Source organism: Podarcis filfolensis (genome assembly GCF_964270895.1).
Source record: "Podarcis filfolensis genome assembly, chromosome: 2".
Classification (NCBI taxonomy): domain Eukaryota; kingdom Metazoa; phylum Chordata; class Lepidosauria; order Squamata; family Lacertidae; genus Podarcis; species Podarcis filfolensis.
Genome location: NC_139605.1, coordinates 33,838,952 through 33,866,901, shown reverse-complemented (window position 1 = coordinate 33,866,901; position 27,950 = coordinate 33,838,952). Strand labels below are relative to the sequence as shown.

Genomic DNA, 27,950 nt, shown 5'->3' with positions numbered 1-27,950 from the left:
GTCACATATCATTTTCTGTTAAAACTCCAGAAAAGACAGGCACCACAGAATTAAGAAATAGTATTTAATACAAATTATAATGTAAAATCTGTGTTACATTTTCCAGACCATCTGATCCTTTATAAACAGTAACGCCCTCACCCTATTAAATACATTTTGTAACAATGCCGTATTAGGCTAGGGAAAAAAAAACACATATTGCACATTATGGTGAGAAATTCAGTTTGGTTTTATGAATTGGCAAGTTATCCAAGCAACGCTTAAGACTTGGTCTTAACACTAATATTGCAACAGAAGAAACTGGACACATTTTGTAACAATAAAAGGTGTTTTATAGGACAGTGTTGGTAATCTTCAAATATTGAAAGACTGCAAATTTCAATATTTCACTTGGAAATTTGATCTAGTCCCTTCATATCCCCATAGATAGTGCAATCTATGTCAATATCAGGTATCTGTTTGAGTGTTCACAGCACATATTAGCATCTATGAGTGGCCTCGGACACCAGTCACTAAGGACAGATACAACCTTCTCAATATGAGATTTTATCCATACCAAAACCAATCAAAATGCTGGCTGAATCACATGGGAAAGAACTATACTATTTTGACTAGAAGTACAAGTGTTTTGTAAGTGCCCTTAAGCCTTTAGAACTCTAGTAGCCTGGTTGTTGTTCTTTTTTAAAAAAGCAAACATCTGAAACGCATTACTTGGAAAAATAAGCCAAACTGTAAGTCACCATTTGGACACCCAACATTTTAGTAGGCACAAACTTTCCTAACTTGAGTTACAAAACGTGCAATTTGCATCAAAGAGGCTACACATAGTCATAAGCGCCAATGTGGACATGCCGAAAAAGTTACACACCCAGTCGACCCCATTATGCAGACACATACATACCTTGTGACAGCATGCTTTGTTGACAACATGATTATAGCAGTGATAAACTGACTTGTTTCAGTTTGCATTTCTCATCACATCAACAGCTTATGGCCAGGATCTTTTTTCAACAACAACAAAAACTTTGGAAATACTCAGTTTCAAAAGCAGTTCATGACTGGGGTGGGGCCCAACTGGGCACAATAGCAAAATTCACTGTGCTAGTAAAGTACTTTGCATAAACTGCTCTATGGATTCCAGCCAATGTTGAAGTTTTCAGCTTTTTTGCTTCACACATTCCCTCCTAAAGCACATGTTCTAATTGTGAACTGTTAACATGCTCTCCTTTGCAGGATTAGTAGATGATGCCAGCCCTGTATAACTGGTCAAAAAGCCCAATCATTTTTTTCACCTGCGCTCTCCTCGCAACTCAGGAAGTGTTGCTTGACCTGAAAAGTCAGCTACTAGGTCAAACATCATAGGCATAATTTTGGAGGAAAAAAAGAAGGCCATTAAGATCTGGTCTCACCTATAGAGGTATCATGGTTTTTATAGGATTTTAATCTTCCAGAGGATTCTGAACTGTTCGCTCTCTCTTACAAATAGCAACACTGAGAAAATAGGAAGAAAGGCTGTACAGTGAAACACAAAATCTTCTAGGCAAACATAAGCCTACTTTGAGATCCCTGAGATTCATTTGTTTGCCAAAGAGATTAAGCAAGCCCTAATTATTTATTTGATAAATATTATGTAGTATTTGATGTGTTTTGTGAAAGCAAACATATATTATGAACTGGATTAGGTTAGGTAGTGAAACTGGTATGTACACAATGCATGGTAAAATTTGATCCAAGATGTATTGCGCTTTTCAAAGAGGAAAATGCTGATCAATAATCATATTTCAATCTACTGTAAGAATCCTCAAGTGGATTTAAATTATATTCCTGAAGGCAGACAGATACTCTCTTCTACCTTCCCAGACTTACTGGGGTGTGGAAGAAAGGCTTTGTTCATCAGAAGCAAAGGAAGGCCTCATATTATATCCATTTTGGTTGCCCCAAGGTGCTTCAAAAATGATGAATATTCTTGTCACAGGAATTAAAATGGGAATCAAAGGCCAGAACATCTTTGAGGATCAGCTTCTCTCTCTACTTCTTCTGCTATATGTATATGTAAAATACATGCCCCAAGAAGGGGCAATAATCACCTGTAAATACTCAATTCACAGTAAACGTGAAAGGAGAGTGTACAACCCTCAAACACTACTTGGGATGTTAATCTTTTATATTGTAAAAGCACAATAGTTATAAATGATTTTTAAAAGGTTATTTCTTTCTGGAAAATGAACAGCTCAAGCCCTTGCCTCTGTTCTGAAAACAGCTAAGAAGGCACTAGCTCAAAAAGCTTACATATTACAACTACAAGGAATGTAAATACTTAGATTCAGGAAGATCTCCCAGAGAGGCACAAAGCAGGAGATGAATATAAACAGAATAATGTTGTGAATGTTGGTAAATCAGCAATACAAAGTATCAGATGAGTGGCTCTGTGCATTTATACCTACTAGAAGGCACCTTTTAAAAATTACTGGTTTCAGAAACTAGTAAACTCCATACACCCTTGAATGTGCAATTCTAATTAAGAACACTGTTTTCAACATCAGCCTAGATGTTAGTCCTAAACACAGTGATGCAATATCTTGGCTGATATTACAAAAAACTGCATTTCAATTAGGACATTTCCAGCAAGACACCAAGTAAACCAGAACCTATGGATTTTTTCCTACCTGAGCAATAATTAATATTGTTTATTGCTAGTTAAATAATCTAATAATTAAGCTTGGTGAGAGAAATTGCACATTCCCTTTTTTTCCAACCCCCCCTTTTTGTAAGAAATATATATAGGTTCTCTCCAACATTCTTATTTAGAATGCAATTAAGAGATGTGGCAAAACAGTATTTCTGATACAAGATACTTGCAATCCTTTTAAAAGGTCACCTTAGTCTATCACGTATTTTTCAGAAATACAAGCTTCAAAGTTTCACATGCGATAACGTAGCTTACATTAGGCAAAATATGCCACATTCGACTGTATTTCAGTGATAACAACTGGAGTTTAGCACGGGATCCTCTTTCCATCTTTAAACTGAATCCTTCATTACAGTGAGTGGCTATTTAAATGCCTGCACCTGCTATAAGCTATGTGGCTCAAGAGACTCATCTTCAGAACAAGATGCTGCCTTGCGCCTTAAGGATTACGCCATATGATGAGATGTTCAGATCAAGCCCACCATCTGATCAATCTGTCTCATGTAAATACTCTTCAAAGGCAGCAAGTATCTCCTCTCATCTGGTACTCTGTTGCACTGCAAAACAGAAGGAGACGTTTTTTAATAGTTGGAAGTTCACAGCAGCTTGCTTTTCAGAACTGAATCTTGTACCATTTGGATGGGAGGACATGATTCGCACCACGCATCGCTTGGCAACATGACAGGATCAGATACTGCTCCTAACAGAAGTAAGGGAATGTGGATACTTAAATGATGAGTGTTACTCGACGCATTCATATCTTTAAAAAGTGAGAGAAATAGTCCTCAGTACTGAAAAGTTTCCTTCAAAGCTATCCAAAACGCTGGTGACTTTACAGGAACAAGTAGAATATCTCTGTTAAACTGCTACATTCCAGGAACATCAACTCACCCATTGTGATTCTTGGTCATGCACACAAAGCTCCCTTTTACCACTGGAAGGAACTGATGAGTGAACTTGGCTTTACTGCTTTAAACAAAGAATCTTCTTGACTACCTGAACCAAAATGTGCTCCCCGCCCCAGAGTTTAACTGGATGGCAAAGACAATTACTGTATTTCAGGCACGTCCAACAGGTAGATCACTGGACATCTGTGGTATATCATTATTAGATCACTGGCTCCCCCCCTAAAAAAGCTCAACAACTTTGACCTGAACCCCAAAAAAGGGGGTCGATCACTGCCAGTTTTTAACTCTGAGTTGATCGCAGTCTCTTGGGAGTTGGCTACCCCGTGTATTCGTGTGAACCAAATGAATACAGCCTTTAGTATCTACATCGTTTCTGAAAAAAATCGGAGCTAGGTCTCATGTGGTTCTAGCCACAACCATTCAAGAAGGGTGCAGAATTGTGCATTAAACGAATTCAGGCAAGGACTATGAATTATAGTGTCTAAAAGAAATTTTATATTGTTGAGATCTCATTTCTTTCTGAACATTTGGGCTTTTAATTTGCTATTGGATCTTTACCCTCGTCTAGAAAGACAAGCAACACTTATATGTATGAAACAAATATGTCTTGGAGAATACTTGGACACAGGTTGTATGAACACTCAAGTTTGCTCCCCAAAACCTTCAGATTTAGGTCCCTGCAGGCTGGAACCTAAGATTCTAAAATGGGTTTCTGATCCTCTCCACCCCCTCAAAAGCTAATTATAAGATCATTCCTATTCAGCAAAACAGAAACTCTTTACAGGAAAAATACATATTGCAATTGCCATCGTAATATATCTGAGCAGCATCCATGGATATATTTGCTGAAAAAGCAGCCCCCCCCCAGGACACTCTATATTAACTAGTTACAAAATGCTTAGTTAACTGGGCACAATTGCTTGCATTCCCTATTTCTGTACACAACTACTATACCCAAACTGGAAGTGGTTTATATTTACATTAGAAGTAGAGTTGATTGCTCTAAGTTCATTTGGCTTTAGCTTTTCAGTCTTCTTCTGTTCTTCAGGGAAAGTATCTTGCCACAGTGAAACACGAAGACGCTTATCCAGCGATACTATATGCCCCTCTGTAGTAAACATATATCTATTGCCCAATTTGTGCACTGGGTTTTCTTCATCAAAAAGCTGAAACAAGAATTTATGTATCCTTAATGTTTCACATTTAGCATAATATATAACAGCAATACAGTACCACGTTTGCAAAACTACACAGGAAGCAGGTTACTCTGCAGCTAGGTGCCATAAAATGTATTCTGAATATGCAGATGACCAATATAACATATTTATTACAGACACTGCCTGCCAATGTGTTAGATACACAGATTATATTATAAAACATTGTGTGTGTGTGTGTGTGTGTACACACACACACACACACACACACACACACACACCCTATGACTCATTATAAGCACGCCTACCACTTGTTGCTAGTTTCAGTTCTAGTGAACAAGCCTATTTTAAAACAGAAAGCCCCAAGGCTGACCATAAAGGATACCTACCAAATACAAATATTTACATGTTTCACTGAGAAAAAAGCTTTCCATCCGATCTTCTTTGGACTTGTCTATAACATGGTGCAGAGTAGCATAGCCACATCTGAAATAAATTTTAAAAAAACCTCAATTATCACTAGTAAGCCACAAATGTTTTAAGAAATTAAGCCCAGAGAGGGATAGCTTGGTCAGTAGAGCATCAGACTCTTAATCTCAAGGTCATGGAGTCAAACCCCACATTGGGTGAAAGATTCCTGCATTGCAGGGGGTTAGACTAGATGATCCTCGTGGTCCCTTCCAACTCTACAATTCTATGATTCTAACTGTATTCCAAAAGTTACTGCTATTCTTAGCTTTCTTCTAGTTACTGCTGATGGAGCAACTCTGCTCTGTCAAGCAGCAGACCCAAGAGCAACAAGCAGGTCTTGTTCTAATATCTCACAAACACAGGGCCTCTTAGAGCCATTAGAACAAATATCCCACAACCATTAGCTTGTTCCTCTCCATAATTCAGGCTGGTAGTAGGAGGAGATGGCGAGAGGGTGCTGGGAAGTGTTATGGCACAGTGACAACTAAAGAGCTTCATGCCTAAAGCCATGGGCATGCTGGGAAATATTTTCCTCGTTTGAACTCTCTTCCCTTCATCCATATGACTCCTTATGAAACTTCTCTCAGTTGTAAGAGGCAGCAGCAACCCAGTGAGTAAACCCCACTCTGTAAGGGACTAATGCCAGACTGCTTTCTTTTCCTCTAAGACCTGCTTGTGGCCCAGAAATTCAGCAGCAACATGTCAACTGAACACCTGAAAACTCCAGAGAGGCTTATAAATACCTTTGCTCCTCCCTATAACTCATGTATTTTGAATGCATTGTAAGCTGCCGCCTCAATAAACTTGGTTAGTAGGCAATACAGAAGTACTATACACAAAATAAAGTGAGATTTGCAAATCCAACATAGGGGCCAACACTTGAAGCACAGGTTTTTCAAACATCTCTTGTGAGCACTGGGATCCAAGCCATAGCGTTGCTGATGTTTAAAAGCAAAGAGGTTGCTCACATGCTCGTTAGATAAGATTTAAAATTAATTCAATGGAAGCAAGCATATTTGTATAAACTGTCACATGCAGCTCAGTTCAGAAGAAACTTCACAAGTAACTTAAAATAAAAGGTTTCATTTGTCCCTATATTTTCCAATAACTAAGCACAAGGTGATATTAAAAGTTTAGTTTGAAAACTAACTTTGCTTTTGTGTGCTTCTCCAGACTCTGAAGAATATCCATGCCTACATGGAGATAAAAGGGATTCTTTGTTGCCTAAATAAAAGGAAGGAAATAAGTGTGAAGAAATTATGCAATGCCATGTAAATAAAGGCTCAAACACTAGTAAAGCTAAATAGTTCAGCCACTAGAAAGTAAACAAACCAGATGCAAAACCATAGTTTAATCCTAGTTTGTTCTCACCAATAAGAATTTAAACAAGTTTCCAGAGTTTGGATAGTGGACCACTATGCCAATTCAAAGGTTAGCATTGTGGGAGGACGGGAGCCCCACATCCTCTACACAAGAAAAACTAAATTGCTTAACCAGTTCTTTGGATCCTGATTGTCATATCTAAACATGGAGCCCAAAATGTAATGTAAACCAATGATTCCCTTAAATCCGTGTTTCCCAAATAGAATAGATTGAATCAGTCCAAAAATATGTAACTGTATATTGGGACCACACCTCTTAAGCAGCAGCAACTGTTGAAAAGGTTCTTACTAAAATACAAGGATACATTCATTAAGACAATTATATATATAAAAAAAACCTTTAATACCTGATAAAGAAGATATGTAGATTCTACTAACTCTGGCCTTAGGGGATAAAAGAGGACATCAGGTGCCTGTAACTGCCAGTTGTACCTCTCTGGAAGAGCTCCATATCGTTTCCATATGGCATAATAAAATGCATGGAGGCAAATAGCATCTTCTACATCACCTATTAAAACCTGAGAAGCAAAATTGAAAAATTGCATAAAGGTAGGACAGCTCACTGGTAATAATACAGTAACATTACCAATTTCCTTCATGGTATCGTCAGTCTCCCTAGGCCAGGAAAAGCACCAGCCAATAAATCAGTTATCAGGAACGCTACTCTAAAATTGTGTAGCAAGCATTAGCTCAGCAAAAGAACTCTGACTTTTGAAACATATAAAAGCGCTATAGCTGCTTTTGGACCAGACACAACCAAGCAAATAATAAAAGTAGGCTGGGAAAACCTATGTATTAGGTGCATGCTGTAACTCCATGTAACATTCAATCAGCAGCAGTAGAAGCTGAATTGCTACATACCTTTTGCTGCAAAAGGAACATAACCAGTTTTACTGGAGGTGTCAGTGGTCAAGGAACCTTAGTATCTCCTTCACAAACCCTTTTGCGATTACCGTATTTTTCGTCCCATAGGGCACTCCGGCCCATAGGACGCACCTAGGTTTTTTGGGGGGAAATAAAGGAAAAAAAATTTTCCTTTATTTCCCCCCCAAAACCAGGTCGGGGAACAGCGGGATGGCGGCGCTCCGCCTCCTCGCTGTCCTCCGAGCTTGTGGGGCTTGTGGGGCGCTTCTCCCAGCGCCAGCCTCCGAACGAGGTCGGGGAACAGCGGGATGGAGGCGCTCCGCCTCCCCGCTGTCCCCCGAGCTTGTGGGCTGCTGGGAGCGCAAGGCTTGCGGACACCTGCCCGAAGCACGGGGCGTCCTCCGGAGGGCGCCCCGTGCTTTGGGCTGCAGGCTGCCAACCGCAAACCTTGCGAGCCCGCGGGAACTCCCCCCGGGCACGCAAGGCTTGCGGACACCTGCGCGAAGCATGGGGCGCCCTCCAGAGGGCGCCCCGTGCTTCCGGCTGCCGCCCACAAGCCTTGCGAGTCCGTGGGAACTCCCACCAGGCTTGCAAGGCTTGCGGATAGCTTCCTGAAGCCTGGAGAGAGAGGGGGGTTGGTGCGCACCAACCCCTCTCACTCTCCAGGCTTCAGCGAAAGCCTGCATTCACCCCATAGGACGCACACACATTTCCCCTTCATTTTTGGAGGGGAAAAAGTGCGTCCTATAGGGCGAAAAATATGGTATCTTGTGTCTACCACTACAACCCAACATCCATTTCATCTTAAGTGCTAAGCAGCCGGCTGGCAAATTAATGCCCTGGGAATAGGCACCGGCTGTCTCACTTCCCACCCGCATGATGATGCTAACATTGCACTTCTGGAATCTGTATGGTTATACATATGCATTTTAGCTCCAGCTGTTAAGAGTAGTACCCACACTTGCAAGTCAACTGCACCATGCAATGCAGGATTCAGAAGTGAATATGTGGGAGTCTTTCCTACCAGGTGCTAGTTTTATAGAAAGGACCAACAAAATCTGTTCTAGATTGGGAGGCTGAGCTCCTAATAGTTCACATTTTGCAAAGCTTTCTATACTTTCTCCATCAAATTGAAAATACCTGAAGCCCAGGGAAAAAAGCTTGAAGAGAATCAATCCATGTGTTTATCAACTGCCCACTGAACATATTTACATTAACATAAAGTGGTGGGTCCCCTTCACCTTCATTACAGGCTTCTCTCCTAAAAGGAATAAAAAGCAAGGTTCGATTCAAAACAATATGCTTTATCGTTATATGTACAAGTGGTGCACACTGAAGACAAGATTCCATTTCGATCCTGCTTCAGCATCTCAGAAAGTGAGTTGTTTCAGCTTGGACCACCTTGACCACAACCCACTTTGGCCCAGATCCGAAGTCTCATCAAAATTTGGTCTTTGTATGACCCCTCTAACTACTACAGAGAAATCAACCAACAGCTATAACTTTTTAACAGAAATAGATAAAAATGTGTAGGCACAGTTGTTCCTTCTGAGAGATCGAAACCTGACAAACCTTAGACAAGTGCAGGATTTTTTGTGCAAGAGGATGAAGTCTTTTAAAGTCTGGGGAATAAATTAATTTTTTTAAAAAATCTTGCATGGGTCAATTTGTGTGCAAATAACTTTTAAAATACCTTGTAAAAAAAGGACGGATGCCAGAGTTTGAGCCTTTCGGTGAATGAATAAAATGTTGTTTTCTGCTCTACAACACTGACAGATAAAGTGAGATACATTCCCCCAAACTCCCACATCCAGTGAACACAAGCAAAACTAAGTTCTCTGTAAAGTTATTCCCTGGCTGTAAAGTTATTCCCTGGCTATTAGAGGCCTCGTCTCCCTCTACCAACCTTATATGGAGAGTTTATAACAATCATACAGTGTAGTTCACCATTATAACCCTACTTGCAGGATGGAGGGCTATGCTGAGAAAGTGTACGTACAGCATACCTACAACAGTGCATGTCAGTTTAAAGGCTTGTGAAACCTTTCAAATATGCTACAGCTTTGACTGCTCTGATGTCACCCAATCTAAGAGATTATAGCAAAAACTAAGCAGGTGGTAGCTTGGTATAAAGCTATCACTGTGTATTGTTTAAGCATGATTATAATAATGTGGTGTGGATTTAATAGAATTATTTTTTAATTGGATCATTTTTTGGATTTTTTCCCCCCTACACAAAATAGGTTGATTTGTATTGGGAAGTTTTCCAGTGTACATCAGAAAAATTTCCAGTACTTTAGAGAGTAATCTAATAATTAACACGTTTATTTTACTTACATTGAGGAAACAAAGCTGAACACATCTGAAACTGTGAAACTTGACTTATACTGTATTTGTAACTAGCATACATTCCTGTGAAATGGAAAATATAAGCACTGGGAAACCTTCCACCCCACATCACTGTTACTATAATGTTAGAATAGATGGCAGTATATGGAGGACAGATCCTGTCCAGAGTTCTTACAATCAATGATTTGACACAGGGAAATCAAGGAAGGGGAGCTAAGAGGAGAGAGGAGTAAAGAGGGGGAAACCATTTCAATTTTGTATACTTAAGGTTGCAACTCAAACTGTCTGCTTATGAGTGTAACAGACTTTCACTTACGCAACAATATTTTACCTTCCACTCTGGAAGGTTGGGGGGCTCTTTGGAACAGATCTGAGTGGGGTATGGGGTATGGGGAGAGGAAGGTGATGTCCCATTGCACAAGCAGAAGTCTGCTTGTACACATCTAATTACAAGTAGGGCATGGGGATTAAGTGGTTACGCCAAAGACTGAACGACGACATGGGTTTGCAGAAGAATTTGAAGGTAGACAGTAAGTGTCAATTTAGTTTGTTGTAATAATCACAGTTTCTAAGTGTACATCCGAGGAACACATAATTATTCTTAAGGAAACTGATGTTCCATGTTCCAACCAGCCCAGGCAAGTTTTACATCCTCCTGAAGATAGTAACGTAAGGAACATACCCTCGCCTTAAGTAGTTCTGAATACTCTGATAAGCATCATTGAACATCTCTAGATCTTCTTTTTCTCCAAAGAGGATGTAAGATTTCAAAAGATATTCATAGAAGGAATCTAAACCTGCTCCCAAACCACTCTGCTTTCCAACCCAGTGGCCAGTTTGAATATTCACAACATTGCCTATGAAGTAAACACAAAGACAAAGATTATCCAAGAACAGCTACAAAAATTGTTGCATTTATACACTGCTTGGCTGATAATGCTCAATGTAGTATAAAATTCCTGTATAACATGAAATAAATTACAATAAAGCGTATACAATCTCAAAAGCCAGAGGACATCAGTATAGAAGTCAAGCATTACACCCAAAACAAAAGTCTGGATGCAAAACATTCAGTATGGGAAAGCTAGATCCCTTTGCATTGTCTTTTAAAAATAAAATTGTGGCTTGGATGTTAGCGGATCTCCTTCAACAGTCTGCCAATATAAGCACTCCTAAAGGGGACTTTAAGCTAGGACTTCCCAAATCATTTCAAGGGGATTTTAGGACTATATGTTCATTAAAGTCCAGTGGTACCTCTGGTTGTGAACGGAATCCTTTCTAGAGTCCCGTTCGCAACGTGAAAAGCCTGCAACCTGAAGCTTCATATCTGCACATGTGCGCAGCACGATTTGGTGTTTGTGCACATGCGCGAAGCGCGATTTAGCATTACTGTGAATGTGGCGAAACCCAGAAGTAACCCTCTCTGGTACTTCCGGGTTGCCGCGGGACGCAACCTGAAAAAACGTAACATGAAGCGGCCATAAGATGAGGTATGACTGTATGTGAAGTACTGAAAGTACAAGGTTTTATTAAAAACAAACTCTGAGAACAGGGCTTGGAAGACCAACAGCACAGTTCACAAATAATTAGTTGTACAGAATCCCATCTTCATCATCACGTGTGCACATAGCTGCATTCTACACCAGGTGACTATATTGCAGTAATCAATACCCATATTTGAGTGTTCCTATAACATTGCCGTGGTGCATTATTGCAGAGATAATCATTCACTAAATTAGGGTGGCTTCACACAGTATGCAGCTAATGTATTTTCCATTGTGTGTACATAAATGCAGCAAGGATCCCAGACAATCCCATCTCCCGATTCTGTAATATGCCTATCTATGATGCACTGCTCACAAGCAAACAGCGGACGCACTAGCGTAGAAGTAAAAATTTATTCCTAATATAATGGAGGATTTTTAGGCAATTGGGCACAAAGGTCCCAGTGCAACCATACAAATGATGCTGTGGTATAAGCTATCACAACTATGCAAGTACCATCTTGCCTCCCACAACTGCTCCCCTACCTTGCTGGGGGGGGGAGGGATATCTGATTAAAAAAAAATATGCCTTCCACCCATTGCAGCTTGCCTTTGCTTTGTAAGTCAATCTGTGAGGCTCACTTGAAAAGTAGTATATAAATACCTTAAATAAGTAACTTTTCGGGATTATACTACAGTTAACAAATTCTGTTAATTATGCAAGACCCATAAACCTATTATGCACCTAATAGTCCAGTGTCATTGCTCCTTAGATTCCAGAGTGCTTTCACAGCTCGGCGGGCAACCCATTCAAAAGTGGAATCGCCCAGAAGCCTGCTAAGAATTCCAAATTCCACCAATAAGGATCCAGCTCCTGCAGTGCAGGTCTCATTGTTGCTGCCAGAAGGAACTCCTGTTCTTAAGTTTACCTACACAAAGATAAGAAGGTTTAAATGTACATTTCTTGAAAAGCAAGCAGCAATAAGGATCCAGCTCCTGCAGTGCAGGTCTCACTGTTGCCCCCAGAAGGAATTCCTGTTCTTAAGTTTACCTATACAAAGATAAGAAGGCTCAAATGTTCTTCTTGAAAAGCAAGCAGTTATATTTCTGTCTTTTGCTTCCTTCATTTCTACCCCCTTGATAATCAAGGACAAATATAAAGTGACTTGTGTGTTTCATCAGTGTTCTGTCATGAGGTTGCATCATATTCCACAGGGAATCTGTCTTAAAGGAGTATCCAGATTAACATTAGGCATGTAAATACCCAGCCATCAAAAGACCAAGTCAGACACTGCAAAATCTTCAACATGGAACAGCTTCAGGAACACAGTCATGTTGAGGAACCAACAGCTGACCTAGGGCATCCATTAAAGCAGTTGGTTTTGACAGCAGATTTTTAAAGTGAGGGCAAAGATATTTTCTGCTGTCAGGCTGTATGTTTTAACATGAGAAAGCAAGGCCTGTAAACACAGATGTACTGAGAAAGGCATTACTTCCTCCACAAAGCTGCTATACGTGGATGATATTCCAATCTAGTTTTTCAAAAAGCGAGCCTTATGTTTAATATTTAAGACCCATCTAGCCCCAGCAAGCGAAAGTAGAATGAAGTATTAAAGAAGGTGTCATGAAAACTGTTCTTCATGGCACACTTACCCGAGGATATGGAATTCCTGTTTTGGTGTTCTCAAAAGCAGGTAACAGTCTTACAGCCAGGTCATGAGCCATATGCAAGAGCTCATTATCATAGCCCTTAATAGTCATATCCCCAAACGGCTGCCTGGCATCTGTTATGATGATATGGGCTGAAAGCAAGCTTCCCAAAACCCTGTAAGAGAAAGTTTTAAAAGAGACAATATATAATTTGCTACATTATGTGTAATGTACAGCATATCAGTTATCAAAGTTAGGTTCAAGCTGAAGATCAAACAGAACATTAGCTTATATCAGGAGTGGGGAACATTTTTCAGTCTAAGCGCTGCAACCCTCCTGCGCAACGTTCCAATCACCTCCATCCATGGAAGCAAGGGTCATCATGAGAATTCAAGGACACATACTAGTCAGGCAAAAAGCACCTGGGGTGCAAAGCAGGGCCACTGAGGGATGTGGCCTGGGGGAAAGGGGTGAAGGAAGTTCCATGGACAAAGAGAGGCCTGGCTGAGAGAGACATTTTGGCCTTGGGCCCAAACCACATTTTGTACTCTTCAACTGAAAGATCAACATGTAAGATGCAGAGCATCTTAATCTGCTTCTTGAGCTATTTCACATCAGTTTTGTCTACCAGCACAGAATTCAGAAAAATCTGCTGTCATTTACTTGCCATGTTTCCTACTATCACAATGTCTTAATACCAATTTTGTCATGTCCAAAAACAATATAAATTGTTTTATGTTTATTCTGTACACCATCCCATACTTGGCAATATTATGAGCTTGCAGGTCCTGAGCAAGGACACATCTGTGATTGTAGTCTCAGCTAACAAGGAAATATCAAGTAAAGTAAAGTTGAATTAATTAATTTAAGTGCAGGACCTAAATTGAGCTTTCAGCATGTAGTTAGCCTCTAAAAAGGCTCTGAAAATTACTGGCTAACACTGAAAATTCCAAGCCAGGATGCAAATCACTGTGATATCTCCACTAATCTATAAACTTGCTGTTTCTAAATTATTATTTTTTCAAAACCCTCAATAGAAAGTCCTCTTAAGTAAAAAAATAAATCACTAGAACAGATTACAAACCTTTGCTCTATCTTTCTTATAAAGAAGCCAATGCCAAAATGCTGGCAATTTGCTTAGCTGCAAGAGGCAAAATAGATATATCATGACTCAAATGCATTGACACATTCTTTTTATTTAACTAAACATAAGTAAATATAAGGCAAAGCACAAAAAGGCAAGACTTGACAACCTTTACGCAATGAAGTAGTCACAACTGAGGGGTAAGGAACAAAAAGGGTATGTTAATTTCAGTGGTTAATTTCAATTCTGCCAGTTATAGGTATTTCTTGCTTTTGAGTATCTGAATGTGGTTAAAATTGCAGGTGTTGGAAACAGAGTTGAATGTGGCAAGTTTGCTGTTCTCGAAGCACAGTGGAGTTCTATAACAAAATTAATTGACAAACTGAGGAGTACATGCATGAGTACTTCTGCACACAGCATGCAGTAAAAAGACTAATAAGCAGGACTTTTTTTCAGGGGGAACCTGCCAGAACTGAGTTCCGGCACCTCTCTAAGGTGGGCATCCTTGCCATTCTAAGAGAACGAGGGAGGCGTTCATGGTGAGCTCTGGCATCTCTTTTTCTAGAAAAATTGTTGTTTAGCTGTTTAGTCATGTCCGACTCTTCGTGACCCAATGGACCAGAGCAAGCCAGGCATTCCCTGTCTTCCACTGCCTCCCGCAGCTCGGTCAAAGAAAAATAGCACTGCTAATAAGGGCAGTCACCAAGATGCAAAGCAGCACCCCAACTTGTAGTGTCTTTTTTAAAAAGAAAAATGAGAGTGCAAAAAGAGGATGTTGTAGGGAGGGAGGTACTGTTGCATGCTCCATTCATACAGAACAGCAGCATGATCCATTTGTACTGTACAGCAAAAAGTTTCGTAACTCTCTGTAGTAGATGGTTACAGTTTTACTAAGCACTTTGCTCCTAAGGAACTTCATGTCTGTCCTCCTCTGCTTTGACTTCAGGGGTAAGGACAAAAAATATTGCTAGGCATTTAATATTAAGAGGGCTAAAATTATTGTCAGTTCCCTGCTGGTGTTTGTTTATAAAAAAAGTGGGTCCTCTTTAACCCTCTATTTTGCTTTAGTGACATTCTTTCTTCTATCACTCAAAATTGCCAATTTATTACACTATGTTGTGAGACAACAAGCAAGCATAAATTAACTGTCTTCTGAAAATGTGATAAATTTAGTTGGTGCTCACGTACAATGCTCTCAGATTTCAAGTGGCAACCTACCTAATTGTTGCTTCAAAAACTTGGACGGTTGAATCTGTGTCAAATGATACTGTGTCTATCACTAGTTTCACTGCTTTCTGGAACTCTGAAGAATTTCCCATTACCTTTAAGGCAAAACATAATTATCAGATTAAATAATCACAAGTTTTTGTACTAGCTGTTTAAAATGTTTAAAAACAAAAATTAAATATCAGGCATTACTAAAAATTGTAGAAATTTCCACTGTCACATTTCCTAAATCCCAATAATATTTCAGGACCTCAAAAGGTACCGTCCTAAAAACAACAAAGTATTAGAACACAAAGCACCATAATTTAAGTGTGATGGTTTAGTAAGGTGTATGATTTATGAAAAGAAAGAAAAACCAATTGCAACAAAACTATGCCCTATACAAAGTTTCAAAGTATAAGAAAACAACTTCCAGGGTTAAATGTCTGTCTAAACAACACCATGTAGAGAAACTATAGTGATTTGTCCAAGCTAAAAGCAGGCTCTAACACTAATACAAATGGTGATGGAGTTAAAATAATCAGAATGCAATGGCACTGGGGTAATTCCACAAGGAAGAAAATGATACAAAAGTCTACTGTGGCATGGATCTTAATAACAGTCAATAATTAGGGTGGTTATAAAAATATCAGATGTGTTGAATCGAGCTTGCTTGACAGAATTAATTTACTTTTTTTTAAAAAAAACCTTCCTCAGTTAAGAAAACTACCTTGGCAGCAAGACATTCAATTCCAACTGCTTACAATTGACTCCACTCTGCTCCATAGAGTCTGCTGGCACATATAATCAAATTTCTCACTGCTTGTGACTATCAACAAAGCCAGACATGAACTGAAGCCAATAGATCCCTTTTCCCTGAATAAGGGAGTTCCGTTTCCAGCAGAAGAGAACTCAGGAAAGGGGAGTTATCTAAGGGGAAGATGTTGGCACCTGTCTCTCTCGAGAGACAATGGAGTGCACCTCCTGGGGTGAAATCAAACTCCTGCGTTAACAGCGACGAGGTGACCTCCCAGGGCGCAAGCCTGGGCAGTGTGTATGGAGGTCCTGGATTGCTTACAAAACAAGACGACCTTCTCGGCCTCACTGATGTGGTCCAAAGAAAGCAGAGCAATACACCTGGCACCAGCCTGGCTGCAGGAGTTGCCAGAAGGAGGTGTACAAGGCACCATCCAACCATCTTAGGGACTCCACTCCGGATTTGAATAGTATGGGTCTTTGCCCAGAAGACATGTGTGTTAACCAAGGCAAGGCAGGAAAACAAGAGGTGCAGGTGTGGGGTTGTAACTACTTTTGATCATTTTTTCTTTTTCCAGTAATTAGAAAACATTTTAAACTCACTGCTAGGGTATCCAATGCATCAATCAGAGTAAGCGAGTAGTTTCCCAGGACATCATTGATATTCAGATTTGAACTGAAATAAAGTCAGTTAGAAGTTAGTTCTATCAGATTTTTTACAAGTTAGTTCAAGAATGTAGTCTATAAATCTTGTAGCTTGATACTAAGCTTGATTATCTGGATGAGAGTCTTAAAGAATTTAATGGGATGTATTCCCAGCTAAGTACCCAAAGGATTGCAGCCTTGGCCCCATAACATAGATGCAGTATTAGCACACTCCTACAGCTAATCAGTCTACTGTCATGTTATACTTTTAATTCAGCCATATGCAATTTCTTTCATAGTAAGGCAAAGATGCAACATGCGTCTACAGTCGGACCTTGGATCTCAAACGCTTTGGCTCCCGAACAAATCAGCTCCCAAATGATCGAAACCCGGAAGTGAGTGTCCCGGTTCTGAAATGATTTTTGGAAGCTGAAGGTCCGACGGGGCTTCTGCTGCTTCCAATTGGCTGCAGAAGCTTCCTGCAGTCAATCAGAAGCCGCGCTTCGGTTTTTGAACGTTTTGAAAGTCGAATGGACTTCCGGAACGGATTCCGTTTGACTTCCAAGGTACGACTGTAATAGGACATGTAGTCTAACAAAGTCAGAAATAGGATATACCGGTAAGTGAACTACGGTAGGCCTAGGTACATCTGAAATTAAAGTGACACAAATATCTAGAAGCTATACTACTGTCTGTATAACCGAGTGAATAAACGTATACAAGTCTAAACTTGGAGATGCAGTTTCAGATACTTGTTGAACTATGAGCAAATTAGAACATCAGAAAATTGTTCATTCTTTTTCTAAATTAAATTAAAAAGAATTCTTGTTATAAGGCTTGATACAAAAAGCAGGACAGGATTATTGTGCCACATCTTCTCACTGAGCACTCTGCTGTTTAAAACAAAACAAAAACTGGTGCTCTCCAGATGTTGCAGAATACAAGTCCCATAACCTTTTGTCATGCTGTCTGCTGCTGAGAAAAAGTTGCTGTCAAAAATAGCTAGAGGGCACCAGGTTGTTGAAGGGTGGATTAGGGTATATATACTCAGGATCAAAACACAATTGCTTATTTCTTTAGACACACAATCAATAACAAGGCTGTAAAAGGGTGTATTTTTCCTTCTTTCAAAGTGTATGTAGGGATTAGGATGGGATCCAAAGAAAGTACAAATACATACACTCAGAGCTCAGCATGCTGTTTTTGCTACAGCAACCACTGAAGTGAGAAGCCACTGTTCAATTTAAGTTACCTTGTCTCCTTGTGAGAACTATTTAATCAAAACAGCAAGTAAGCTCTCTCATCTTTTTTTATGAACTTTTCTCTATTCTTCAACCCAGTCTTATAGTCTTAACTAGGCCCCAAAATGTGGCAGAAATGCATGATTTTCTAAAAGTAACTTGAAATATCCATACAATTGCTCAAATTTGAGGCTGTTATACAAACATCTGCGTGCCAGTTAAGCCTCAAAGTCAGAAAAGGAAGTAGCTCAAAACTGGTAGACAAGAAACACGGAAGCTGCTTGCAGTGAAAACAGATTTTACAAAGCAAGAATAGCTAGGAACATGAATACAGCCATGACATAGACTATTTTGACAAAAGTAGGCAGCTATGTTTATAAATACAACATTTAAGCTTCCTTCCCTTTTTCAAGAACTGGAATAAAGTTACCAATGTAACCTTCAAATTACTGGATTTAGTCTACAACCAACATTCAACACTTCAAGATATTTTAAAGTTTTGAGTAGATACTTATATTTTGAAAATATGTTGATTTGTTTTAGGAAATAAAAAAAAGAGAGAACAGATGTCTTGGAGAAGAGATGTCCTTCTCCAAGAACACAGTGTTCTTTGGACCCAAAGCACCATTCGAAATTGAACAAGATGGCAAAGGTTGACAACATCAGCTTGTTCATTATGAAAGCTTTAAGATTTACTCTGATGTTTCTCAACCCTGACAAAAACTACCCTAAAAGCACTTTCTAAGCATAAAATTGGATTTTCCTTACTGGTGCATCTGTTGAGAAATAGCCACACAGGCAATTATAAATATAATCTGGAAAGACAGAATGGGTGAAGTCCACACAGTATTATATAACTTTATATGAAATAAAATTTTCAGCTCAAATTGCTCTGCTAGCACAGGCCTATTTGTTCAAGTGATACATAGCAAAGAGCCAAAATTAAATCCCCAAATAATGTTTAGGCTAGGTCTAATTGATTTTCCCATGTGCTTCACATATGTAACTGTGATCCTGATCAAATTCCAGAATATCAAGCTCACATTGATTCCATCTTTGTGTCAGTACCTGTCTTACTTAATTTAGGATGTTGGGCAGAAGGCTATATTTATAGTGTAGCTTTTATATAAAATTTAATCCAATTATTAGACAATACATATTCCAATAAAACATGGATTATTTTGTATTCAAAATGTTTTTTAAAATCTGCCATTCAAAAGGTTCATTACCGAAGGCTCCTGATTAAACTTAGCAGTGATAATAGGACATATAATCTTATAGATCACTGAACCTTTTTTTTAAAAAGGAAGCAGAAAGTAGACTAAATGGATAGTTCTCACAACAGATGTATGTAAGAAGTGAGGCTCCCTCAAGGATCCATTTTGTGCTTTTTCATAATGACCTGGACTCTGGCACAGTCAGGTCAAATTATTAAGGGTGGTAAAAAGAAAAAGGGATCACAAAGAGCTCCAAAAAGGTATTTCTCCAAACAGGACAACGTCAAATGCAGTTCAGTTTAAGTGTAAACTGATGCACAGTAAGGCAAAAAATTATACCCGCAAAAAATATACACACCAATGGTGAGCTAGTGATGACTGACCAGAAAAAAAGGTACTGAGGTTGTGGTGGGTAGCTCAGTTAAAATGTTGAGCTGGTGTGTAACCGTTGTGAAAGAGGTAGATTCTGTATTAGAGATCAAAATAAAACTGCCAATATTGTACTGCCTTTATACAAGTTTATGGTGCAACCACGTTTGGAATATTATATACAATTCTGATTCACACTTTTTTTAAAAAAAAACGCGTAATTAGAAAAGGTGCAGAAAAAGGCAACCACAGTGGCTAGGGGTTAAAGCAATTCCCCTACAACTTTTGGGGCTCTTCAAATTAGAAAAATAGATGAGGGAGGAAGACACGATAAAATGCACAAAATTATGCGGTGTCTTAAAAGAGGATAGGGAGAAGAAGATGCCACAAGAATTACACCTCCATAAACAATCCTAGAACCCATCCAGTGACACTCAGGAAAGACAAATGTACCACTTTAGACACACAGCAGATTCAGTAACAGAGTCAGGAACTTGGGTGGCTTTAAAAGGGGATTAGACAAATTCATGGAGGATAAGGCAATAAACGGTTACTAGTGATGATGGCTACATACTAGAATCAAAGGCAAATACCAGTTGCTGGGAAATCAAGAGCAGGAGAGGCCCTGGATGCAGGATTAAAGGACTTTGATCTGATCAAGAAGGTGTTTCTTTATGTCCTTAGGTGTGTCTGTGTTGACTAAAAGCTTTTGTGATCTTATTTACAAAGTGTCATTTCAAGGCTCACTTACAAATAAGCTTGCAGGAAAGCATAAAGAATATGGCATGTAGATTTACTAGCAAACATGTGAAGTTGTGTTAGTTAAACAATCCACATCACTGAACTGCACAAATCAGTAAACTGCTACTGCATGTATCTTACTTAACGTGTAGCCATTAGAAAACAGAAAGAGACCTATACAGGAAGGACAATGTATAGCTGCAGGAAACCGAGAGGCACCAGGAATCTATTAGTAGCAACCAAAGCTTTAGCAGCAAAGTTAGTCTTTGCAACCAAGGGAAACCCCACTGTCGACTGCGTCTCCCTCCCAGGAGGAATGAAGCAATGCTCATGCAATTTTTGAAGCACTCTGCGATTTTTAAGACTGCAAACAACATGTAAGATGGCATCACTGGGTGCAACATAGTTGGGTCTGACACTTCTGTAAGAATAAGATCTGATAAAAGAAACTAGAGGAAACCAATAGCTGTCACACTCCAACCGTCACCTTTGCACTTTGGAAAGAGTACACATATGCAGTCACTACATAGCTCTTGTGACTGTTCAGTTTTATTGTTTCTGAAAGACTGCTTTTCCTATCCGCAGCCGTAACTTTACTGCCAGTTTCACTTCTCCTAAATCCGACCCTTCCCATCTCAAAAACAAGCTCCATGTTTTCACCTTAAACTCTGCTCCCCACCCATTTTTATGTGCAGGGACCATTCAACACTGTTGTTGTTGGTTTTCCCTTTAGCACTGCAACTGGAGTTAGCATCAATACATTCCTACCTTTGGGTTCCCAGACCAACCTATGGTTCTTACACTCACAGTAGTTACAGTCATAGCTCCACATCGATACAAGACGGCTGGGGCAAGAACAAGGCAGGATTTAGGTTTGATGAAGCCCTAAGCTACTGAAGGTAATGAGGCCCTTTATATGTCCAGCTGTCCTTTGTCAAGACCCATTACTTGCATCATAGGAGTCTACACAACACAAAACTCTATTGCTGTATACATCCATATTGTTTTTTCCTTTAAATTTTTTGGGGGCCCCCAAGAGAGTGGGGCCCTAAGCTATAGCTTGTTTAGCTTATACGTAAATCTGGCACTAGGCAAGAAATGGGAACACGTACTAATACCTATACTGTATGACTGCTAAACCACAGAGATGGTAGTTGCTATCGGCTTCAAATGGGCTCCCTTTCAACTTGCTCCCAGGGCCTATGGCAGCACATCCCATAACCTGTTCCCTCCACCACCACCCCCAAAAAAGAAAATACTCTTTGAAAGGTGATTCAAAGTCTCCCTGCTTTAAGTCCCTAAGTTGCTCCACTCTTACTTTCTCGTCGAGTTCAAGTTCACCCGCTGAAACAGATGGGACAAGGTTTTCACACACACCCACCGAAAACTCTCAAGTCCTCTTTTCCCCTCTTAACTCCATTCTTTTGCCAACAGCCCAGGTAGACCACGTCCAATTCCCTCTCCCTGCCCGATCTCCAAATTCTCTTTTCTCTCTCTCTCTCTCTCATCCCCTCGAAGCAAGCAGGAGGGCCTACAGCCTGGACTGCGGTGCCCCTGAGCACGAGCAGAGCGCGCACCCCACCCAGACCGTGGGACGGGCGTCGCGGGGGGCAGAGGAGGGCGGGGTGCCGAGCCCCGGAAAAAGGAGTCTCCCTCGCGAAGGCTACTCACGGGTCGGCTCGGTCGGGCCCCCTCCCGCTGCACTCGATGGGGTTCAGCTCGTCCTGGGGGAAAGCGTGCGCCATGTAGTTGTCGTAGCCGAAGGCGAACATGCCGCGGGCGGCGTCGCGGAGCTGCGCGCGGAGCTGCGGAGGGAAGGCGCGGCTGTAGCGCTGCTCGTACTCGTCGCCGCCGCCAACACCGACGACCCTCCTGGGGGGCGACGAGGAGGCGGCGCCGCTACCGGCTCCCCAGGCCTTGCCCAAGAAGGAGGCCCAGTGCGGGGCGACCAAGCCGGCGTCGAAGCAGCGCGCGTCCGAGAGCGGGGAGGCTCCGGCTCCGCCACTGCCGCCGCCGCCTCCCTCCGGCGGGATGCAGGAGAGGCCCCGCAGGCGCTGGTGGTAGAAGCCCAGGCTGGGCCCCGCCAGCCACAAGAGCGCGTGCCCGGCCAGCTTCAGCGCCACCAGCGCCAGGACCAGCGACCGCCATTGCATGGTCGGAGCCGTCAGCAGCGGCGGCGGCGGTAGCACCACGGCGGCCACCGCGCGCCCCTTTCACGCGCATACTTCAAGCGGAAGCTCCGCGCCTGTCGGAGGAGGGGACCGCGGAGGGGGGAAGCGCGCGGCCTCCCCGCCCCTCAGACTCCTCCCTCTCCTCCTCCTTCCCACGTATCCTTGGCAGAAACAATAACACGTCTCCTTTAAGGGCCGACGGGTGTGAAGAGGCGCGAGAGGGGGGTGTTGCCGAGATGGGGAGGAGGAGGAGGATTGTGACAGGGCCGTGTCGGAGTCACCGTTGCCGCCGTCATCACGCGGAGACGGCGGCGCAGCGTTTCACGCCCGTCCCCGCCCACATAAGGTTTCTTTCCGAGAAGCGGTCGAAGGAAGATGATAACAACAACAACGCCAGCCTTGGAACTGACGTGGCGAGCCACGATTTCACCCAGCCGAAGCGGTTAGCCAATCAGAGGGCCGGGAGTGTTGCCCTTGGGTGCACTCGGCGCGGCCTTCCTGGTGACGAGCGTGAAGGGAAGCGCTGCCGCCGCTAGAGGGAGTGCTTGCGTTTTACCTTAGTTTGTACAGCTGCTGTAAACAAGGGACTGTTGAAACGTGTTGTTTTTCCCCACCTCCCCGTTTTGAATTGTGTTTGGTAAAGAGCTGAATACCTTTTATTCCTCCCACCTGTTTGATTGCTTCACGCACTGGGGTTTGAATCACGCCCCTAACCCCAGTTATGATGCTGGGATAACAAGTTGTTTTGTTTGTTAATTTGACAGCTGGTGGAAGTGATTTCATAAAACCACAGAATTGCAGAGTTGGAAGGCAGTTCCAAGGGTCATATAGTCCAGCCCCCTGCAATGTGGGAATCCCAACTAAATAATACACGACCGATTTACAGACTGCCTTCCAATTTGGGGATGTGGCACCTGCTTCTCTTGTCCCTTTTCGAGAGAAGGTGTGGCAGCTTTTTGCTGGTTTGGAAGGGGGCAGGTCGCACCATTTAAAAATCTCTATAAAACCTGATTTTTTTATTTAAAAATTGTTTAAAAATATGTGGACTCTACAACTTCAATAGCTTTTTAAAAGATAAGACCAAAAAAAAGTGGTTGGGAGCAAAATTAGCACGTGGAGGGTTTTTTCATCAACTTTCAAAATTGTGTTGAAACGCTTTCATAAGAGTGGTACTACTGCAAAAAAAATTAAAATGGAAACGAAAGGATTTCTTAGCACAAAGTACAAGATAGATTTTAAAAATTAAGACGCTAATAAAATGGCAAAGGCTGCCAAGTATAGATGCTTGTTGATAGTCTCGCGTGACCAGTAGGTCACTGCACACATTGAAACCATAAAGGGTAAAGGGACACCTGACCATTAGGTCCAGTCGTGACCGACTCTGGGGTTGCGGCGCTCATCTCGCTTTATTGGCCGAGGGAGCCGGCGTACAGCTTCCGGGTCATGTGGCCAGCATGACTAAACCGCTTCTGGCGAACCAGAGCAGTGCACGGAAACACCATTTACCTTCCCGCTGGAGCGGTACCTATTTATCTACTTGCACTGCCGTGCTTTTGAGCTGCTAGGTTGGCAGGAGCATTGAAACCATACCTCTTTAAAAAGACAGGAAAGTATTGCTAAGGCTACCTACACCTGTGGAACGTGAGCTTTTATCTTCACCCTACACCCCTGGGGGCGGGAGCAGTGATTGAAGCAGATTACTGTTTATGTCATTTAAATGCTTGTAAAGAGAGAGAACCAAGTGTGGCAATTCCAGAGTAAACCCTGCAATTTTGCATCCGCATGGAGGAAATAATGTGACAGAATCTAGTGTAAACAGCTGAACACATGCAACCATCTGTGTAGAGCAGCAAAAAAGAGGCTCCGTAAGGTAAGATGTGCAAAGTGGGGGGTTGATGCTGTGAGGATGCAAGAAAGGTAAGTTGCTTAAACTTTTCAAAAAGGATTTTTAAGTTTAGTATTTTATTTTGCTTTTGGGAGACCTCCTTTTGTGAGATACCCACTACATTTGTGTGTAGCAGTAACTCACCACAGCAATACCATTTCACTTTGTAGTTAGGTGACACATTTCATGTATCAGACAAAGCAGAATCTGGCCATGAAAGCTTACAACACATCACATTTTTAAAGTCTTTTAAGGTACCAAACCATTTTTTTTAACCACATGGATAAGATTTCAAACTGCTTCTACATGGACAAAAGCACCTTCTGTGTAGATATATCAGAGACAAAATTTGACTATGGCTGTGATCCTAACCATGTCTACTCAGATGTACGTACCATGGTAAGTGGGCTTAGATTACAGTCGTAGTGGGCAGTATCGCAAATGATCAGTAAACATACCCTTCGTTGTATAACAAATTTCTGAAGTATAAGACTTAGGTCTAAACCCTACCTATAGGATCAGTTTTCATCTTTAGTGTCCACCCATAGCAAGCCAAAGCCACAGGAAATGCACAAATAATATAAGGTTTTACACAGCCCGTTTGCTATTTAGCTCTACCCTATCCTTCCCTGAGTTGCTTTCTAAAGGTTAATGTGCTATTACCTACACTGTGGGGGTAATGAGTCATTGAGCAGCAGGGACCAACCTCGCAAGGATTCTCTGTCTCTCTCATTTTGTTTGAACACGTAAGTGCTGGTTTGTATTGAAAATGAAACTTACTATGGTGGAACATAAATCACACTGATGGATCAAACCATTTTCTTGCAACATAGGGCTTGTCTACATTTGAGCGTTATTTCACTATTAATTAGACCAGACTAGTTCACACCAACACATATTTGATTTTGTATATGAGAGCAACCTCAGACCACCATGCCAGTAGGCTTCTCTCTTGTGTCTGTCCCAGCCTTCAGCCTTTCAACCTTGTTGATTCTGTTATTCCAGATGCTGCATGCAGAACTTATTTTTTAAAAATAAAAATCTCTGCCCCCAAAATGTGCAAAACCAGAGTGAGGCAGTTGTAAATTTGCTTGTTTGCTTGTTTGCTGTTCTGGTTTTGTGCAAATCTGAGGGATCTAAACAATTTATATCTAAATATCTTAAAGCCCTTAAATTCGCAGCACACTTAAAAGAAAATTTTAGTGTAGATTGCTTGTGCAGTTTTTATTTTTATTTTGTGCAAATCTCAAGGATCAAGGGGGGCGGGACAATTATTCCATTCAGGAGCACACCAAATGTAGTTACAAGCACAGCTGAAGAAGAAACAAGCATTCAAGAAGTAGCAAACATGGAAAGGGAGTAGCAGAGGGACAATTGATCCACCAACTAGAAACACCAAAACAAATTTGGAACTCCAAGGGGAAGTGGTTTTAAGGATTCAGTGGGTTACTGTAAATTACTTTATTAGTAAAACACAGGCCCTCCCCACATTCAGTCCTCAACATATATTTGAGGGAATGTGACCCTCAAGAGGAAAGAGGATGTCTACCTCTAATTGTTATGTGAAATGGGAACCATGTTGCAGATTGGTATTAGAGTTCGTTCCTACCTCTAAAAATATAAATATTAAGCAGGCACCCTCACTATATACTGTTTTAGATGCCTTTTAAAAATTCACTTCAAGATTTTTCAAGTGCATAATACTCATTTCTCATAGTGACCCAAAGTAACCAATTAAGAACATCAAATAAAAATCTAAAAATATATAGCAATACAGATAAAAGATAGGACTCCTGGAACCACTAAGAGAGGCCACAGTGCCACCCTTCAAATTTAAGGCCCAAAGTTCATGTAAAAAGAAGTGTCACTGCCTGGTGGCTGAAAAATTCACAAAAAGGGTGTCAGGCGTGCCTCCCCGATGAGAGCATTCCACAGGCCACTATCAAAAGGGCCTCCAAAGTTCCTATTGAGATGGCACATGAAGAAGGGCCTCAGATTCATAGAACTGTAGAGTTGGAAGGGACCCTGAGGATCATCTAGTCCAACCGCCTTAAAGCGGCAGAGCAAGCCAATCGGGCGCCTGGGTGCCGTGCGCCCGGGGGGGGCAGCCAGGGGACGAAGCTCTGAGGAGTCTGCCTGCCTCCTCCCACTCAGCCGCCCCACAGCGGAGGGAGAGGCAGCTGGTGGACCGTTTGGGGCAGCACGAAGCCTGCGGGCACCCAAGCCACCGCGTCACTCCCAGGAGATGCATGGTTTGGGCATGCTGCATGCCCCGCAGTGAGTGCTGTCCGCCATTTTGTCACACACACACTCCTCAGTGATGACACCTGGGGCAGCCCGCCCCCACCGTACTACCCTTCCCCTTCCTCTGCCCCCTTACAATGCAGGAATATGCAGCTATCCCATAAGGGGATCAAACCTGCAACTGTAGTGTTATCAGCACCATGCTCAGTTAGCTCAGTTACTACCATCAAGCTCAGTTAGAAAGATGATCGCATGGTCCAGATTGGTTCATAAGGTAAGACACAGCCCCTGGGGTCCTGAGTCACATGAGCTTCTAAAGGTAAAAAAAATAACCCAGCACTTTTGAGTCCAGAAGCTAATTTGTAGCCCTGGTCAACAATCTGGTTGTTGAATTCTACACCAGCTACAGCTTAGCTATGGATCCTTGTTTTTAATATTTTTAGACTTCAGCTATTATAGCAGTAATTGTTTTATTTTAATTTCAGAATAGGGTTTTTTTTTTTGATGAAGCAGTTTCTATTGGTTTTCTGAGGTAAGGAAGTTGGAAGGCTACAACAGGAGTCATTCTCTATGTGCTAGTTTTCTTTTGGTAATCCTTCTAAAGGACATTGCAGAAGGCATCTAAATAGGCGTGAAATCTTATGTTTACAAAAGGCTAAGCAGATTGGCGGAGAAATGCCAGCATCTGCTGCTGCCAAAATTCATATATAAACCATCATTGTTCTACAAATGACTCAATTTTCTCTTTTCTCACAATTTGAAGCCAGTTTTCACATCTATATGCAGCTTAACTGGGCTTTAAACAAAAAACCAAAAACCATGGAGATTTAGTTGGGGAGGGGGAGAGACAGACAGATAAAAATGTGTTTGTTTACAAGCACTAGACGCAATCATTCCAAAAGCAGTTTGTGGTTTCTTGAAATGCCAGTCAGGAAGACGGTTTTACTGCCTCTCCATCCACCATCCCTAATTTAATTATCTTGTGAGAGCTAAAAAAAAGGGGGAGAGGGAGTCATAACGCATCACATGCCACTTTCCCCCTTTATTGGCCCTGTATATTTTTCTCCACCACACCCTCACTGCACAGAATCAATTTGACAGCCATCAGCATAGTAGAGGCATAAGGAACCTATGTTGGAATCTTGTTGGGCCCCAGCTAGCATAGCCCATGCTCAGGGGTGGGGTGGGGATTCTAGTCCAGACATTTGAAGGGGCACAGACAGGTTCCCCATCCCTGATACAACGCTTAAAGACCTGTGCTTCTGCAAGCTGCTACAAGCCACACAGGGCCTGTTGTTCCACCTTCATTGCTATTTCAAACACACTAGCGCAGGCATAGGCCAACTCTGGCCCTCCAGATGTTTGGGACTAGAATTCCCATCATCCCTGACCACTGGTCCTGTTATCTAGGGATGATGGGAATTGTAGTCCCATAGGTCT

The 27,950-nt window shown here is 41.6% G+C and overlaps 1 protein-coding gene and 1 long non-coding RNA gene across 3 annotated transcripts in view; one reads left to right on the top strand and one right to left on the bottom strand.

Annotated features, from left to right (window-relative positions):
• LOC310757488 overlaps window positions 1-27,950 on the top strand; it is a 518,472-nt gene that overhangs the window by 462,668 nt on the left and 27,854 nt on the right. The window lies entirely within an intron of this gene.
• On the bottom strand, window positions 51-22,788 carry EDEM1 (ER degradation enhancing alpha-mannosidase like protein 1). 2 transcript variants are annotated; one of them, XR_014544964.1, is made up of 12 exons: window positions 21,882-22,788; window positions 16,601-16,673; window positions 15,254-15,357; window positions 12,955-13,126; window positions 12,047-12,230; window positions 10,500-10,674; window positions 8,609-8,729; window positions 6,952-7,122; window positions 6,373-6,446; window positions 5,158-5,237; window positions 4,578-4,763; window positions 51-3,246 (listed from the first exon to the last, which is right to left on the bottom strand). XR_014544964.1 is itself a non-coding variant. In XM_083601281.1 (12 exons), the coding sequence occupies exons 1-12, from the start codon at window positions 22,361-22,363 to the stop codon at window positions 3,157-3,159; spliced, it is 1,929 nt and encodes a 642-aa protein (XP_083457407.1). In that variant the 5' UTR covers window positions 22,364-22,783; the 3' UTR covers window positions 51-3,156. The 2 variants fall into 2 exon arrangements, 1 of the variants encoding a protein (XP_083457407.1); XM_083601281.1 differs by having other exon boundaries at window positions 5,141-5,237; window positions 21,882-22,783.

Bases quoted from the DNA above. Each gene is read 5' to 3' on its own strand.
- EDEM1 (XM_083601281.1), bottom strand. From the start codon at position 22,363: ATGCAATGGCGGTCGCTGGTCCTGGCGCTGGTGGCGCTGAAGCTGGCC. The intron at 16,674-21,881 runs GTGAGTAGCCTT...ACTTTATTTCAG, and splicing joins GGGCCCGACCGAGCCGACCC to TTCAAATCTGAATATCAATG. The intron at 10,675-12,046 runs GTGCATAATAGG...TTTACTTCATAG, and splicing joins CAATGACACTGGACTATTAG to GCAATGTTGTGAATATTCAA.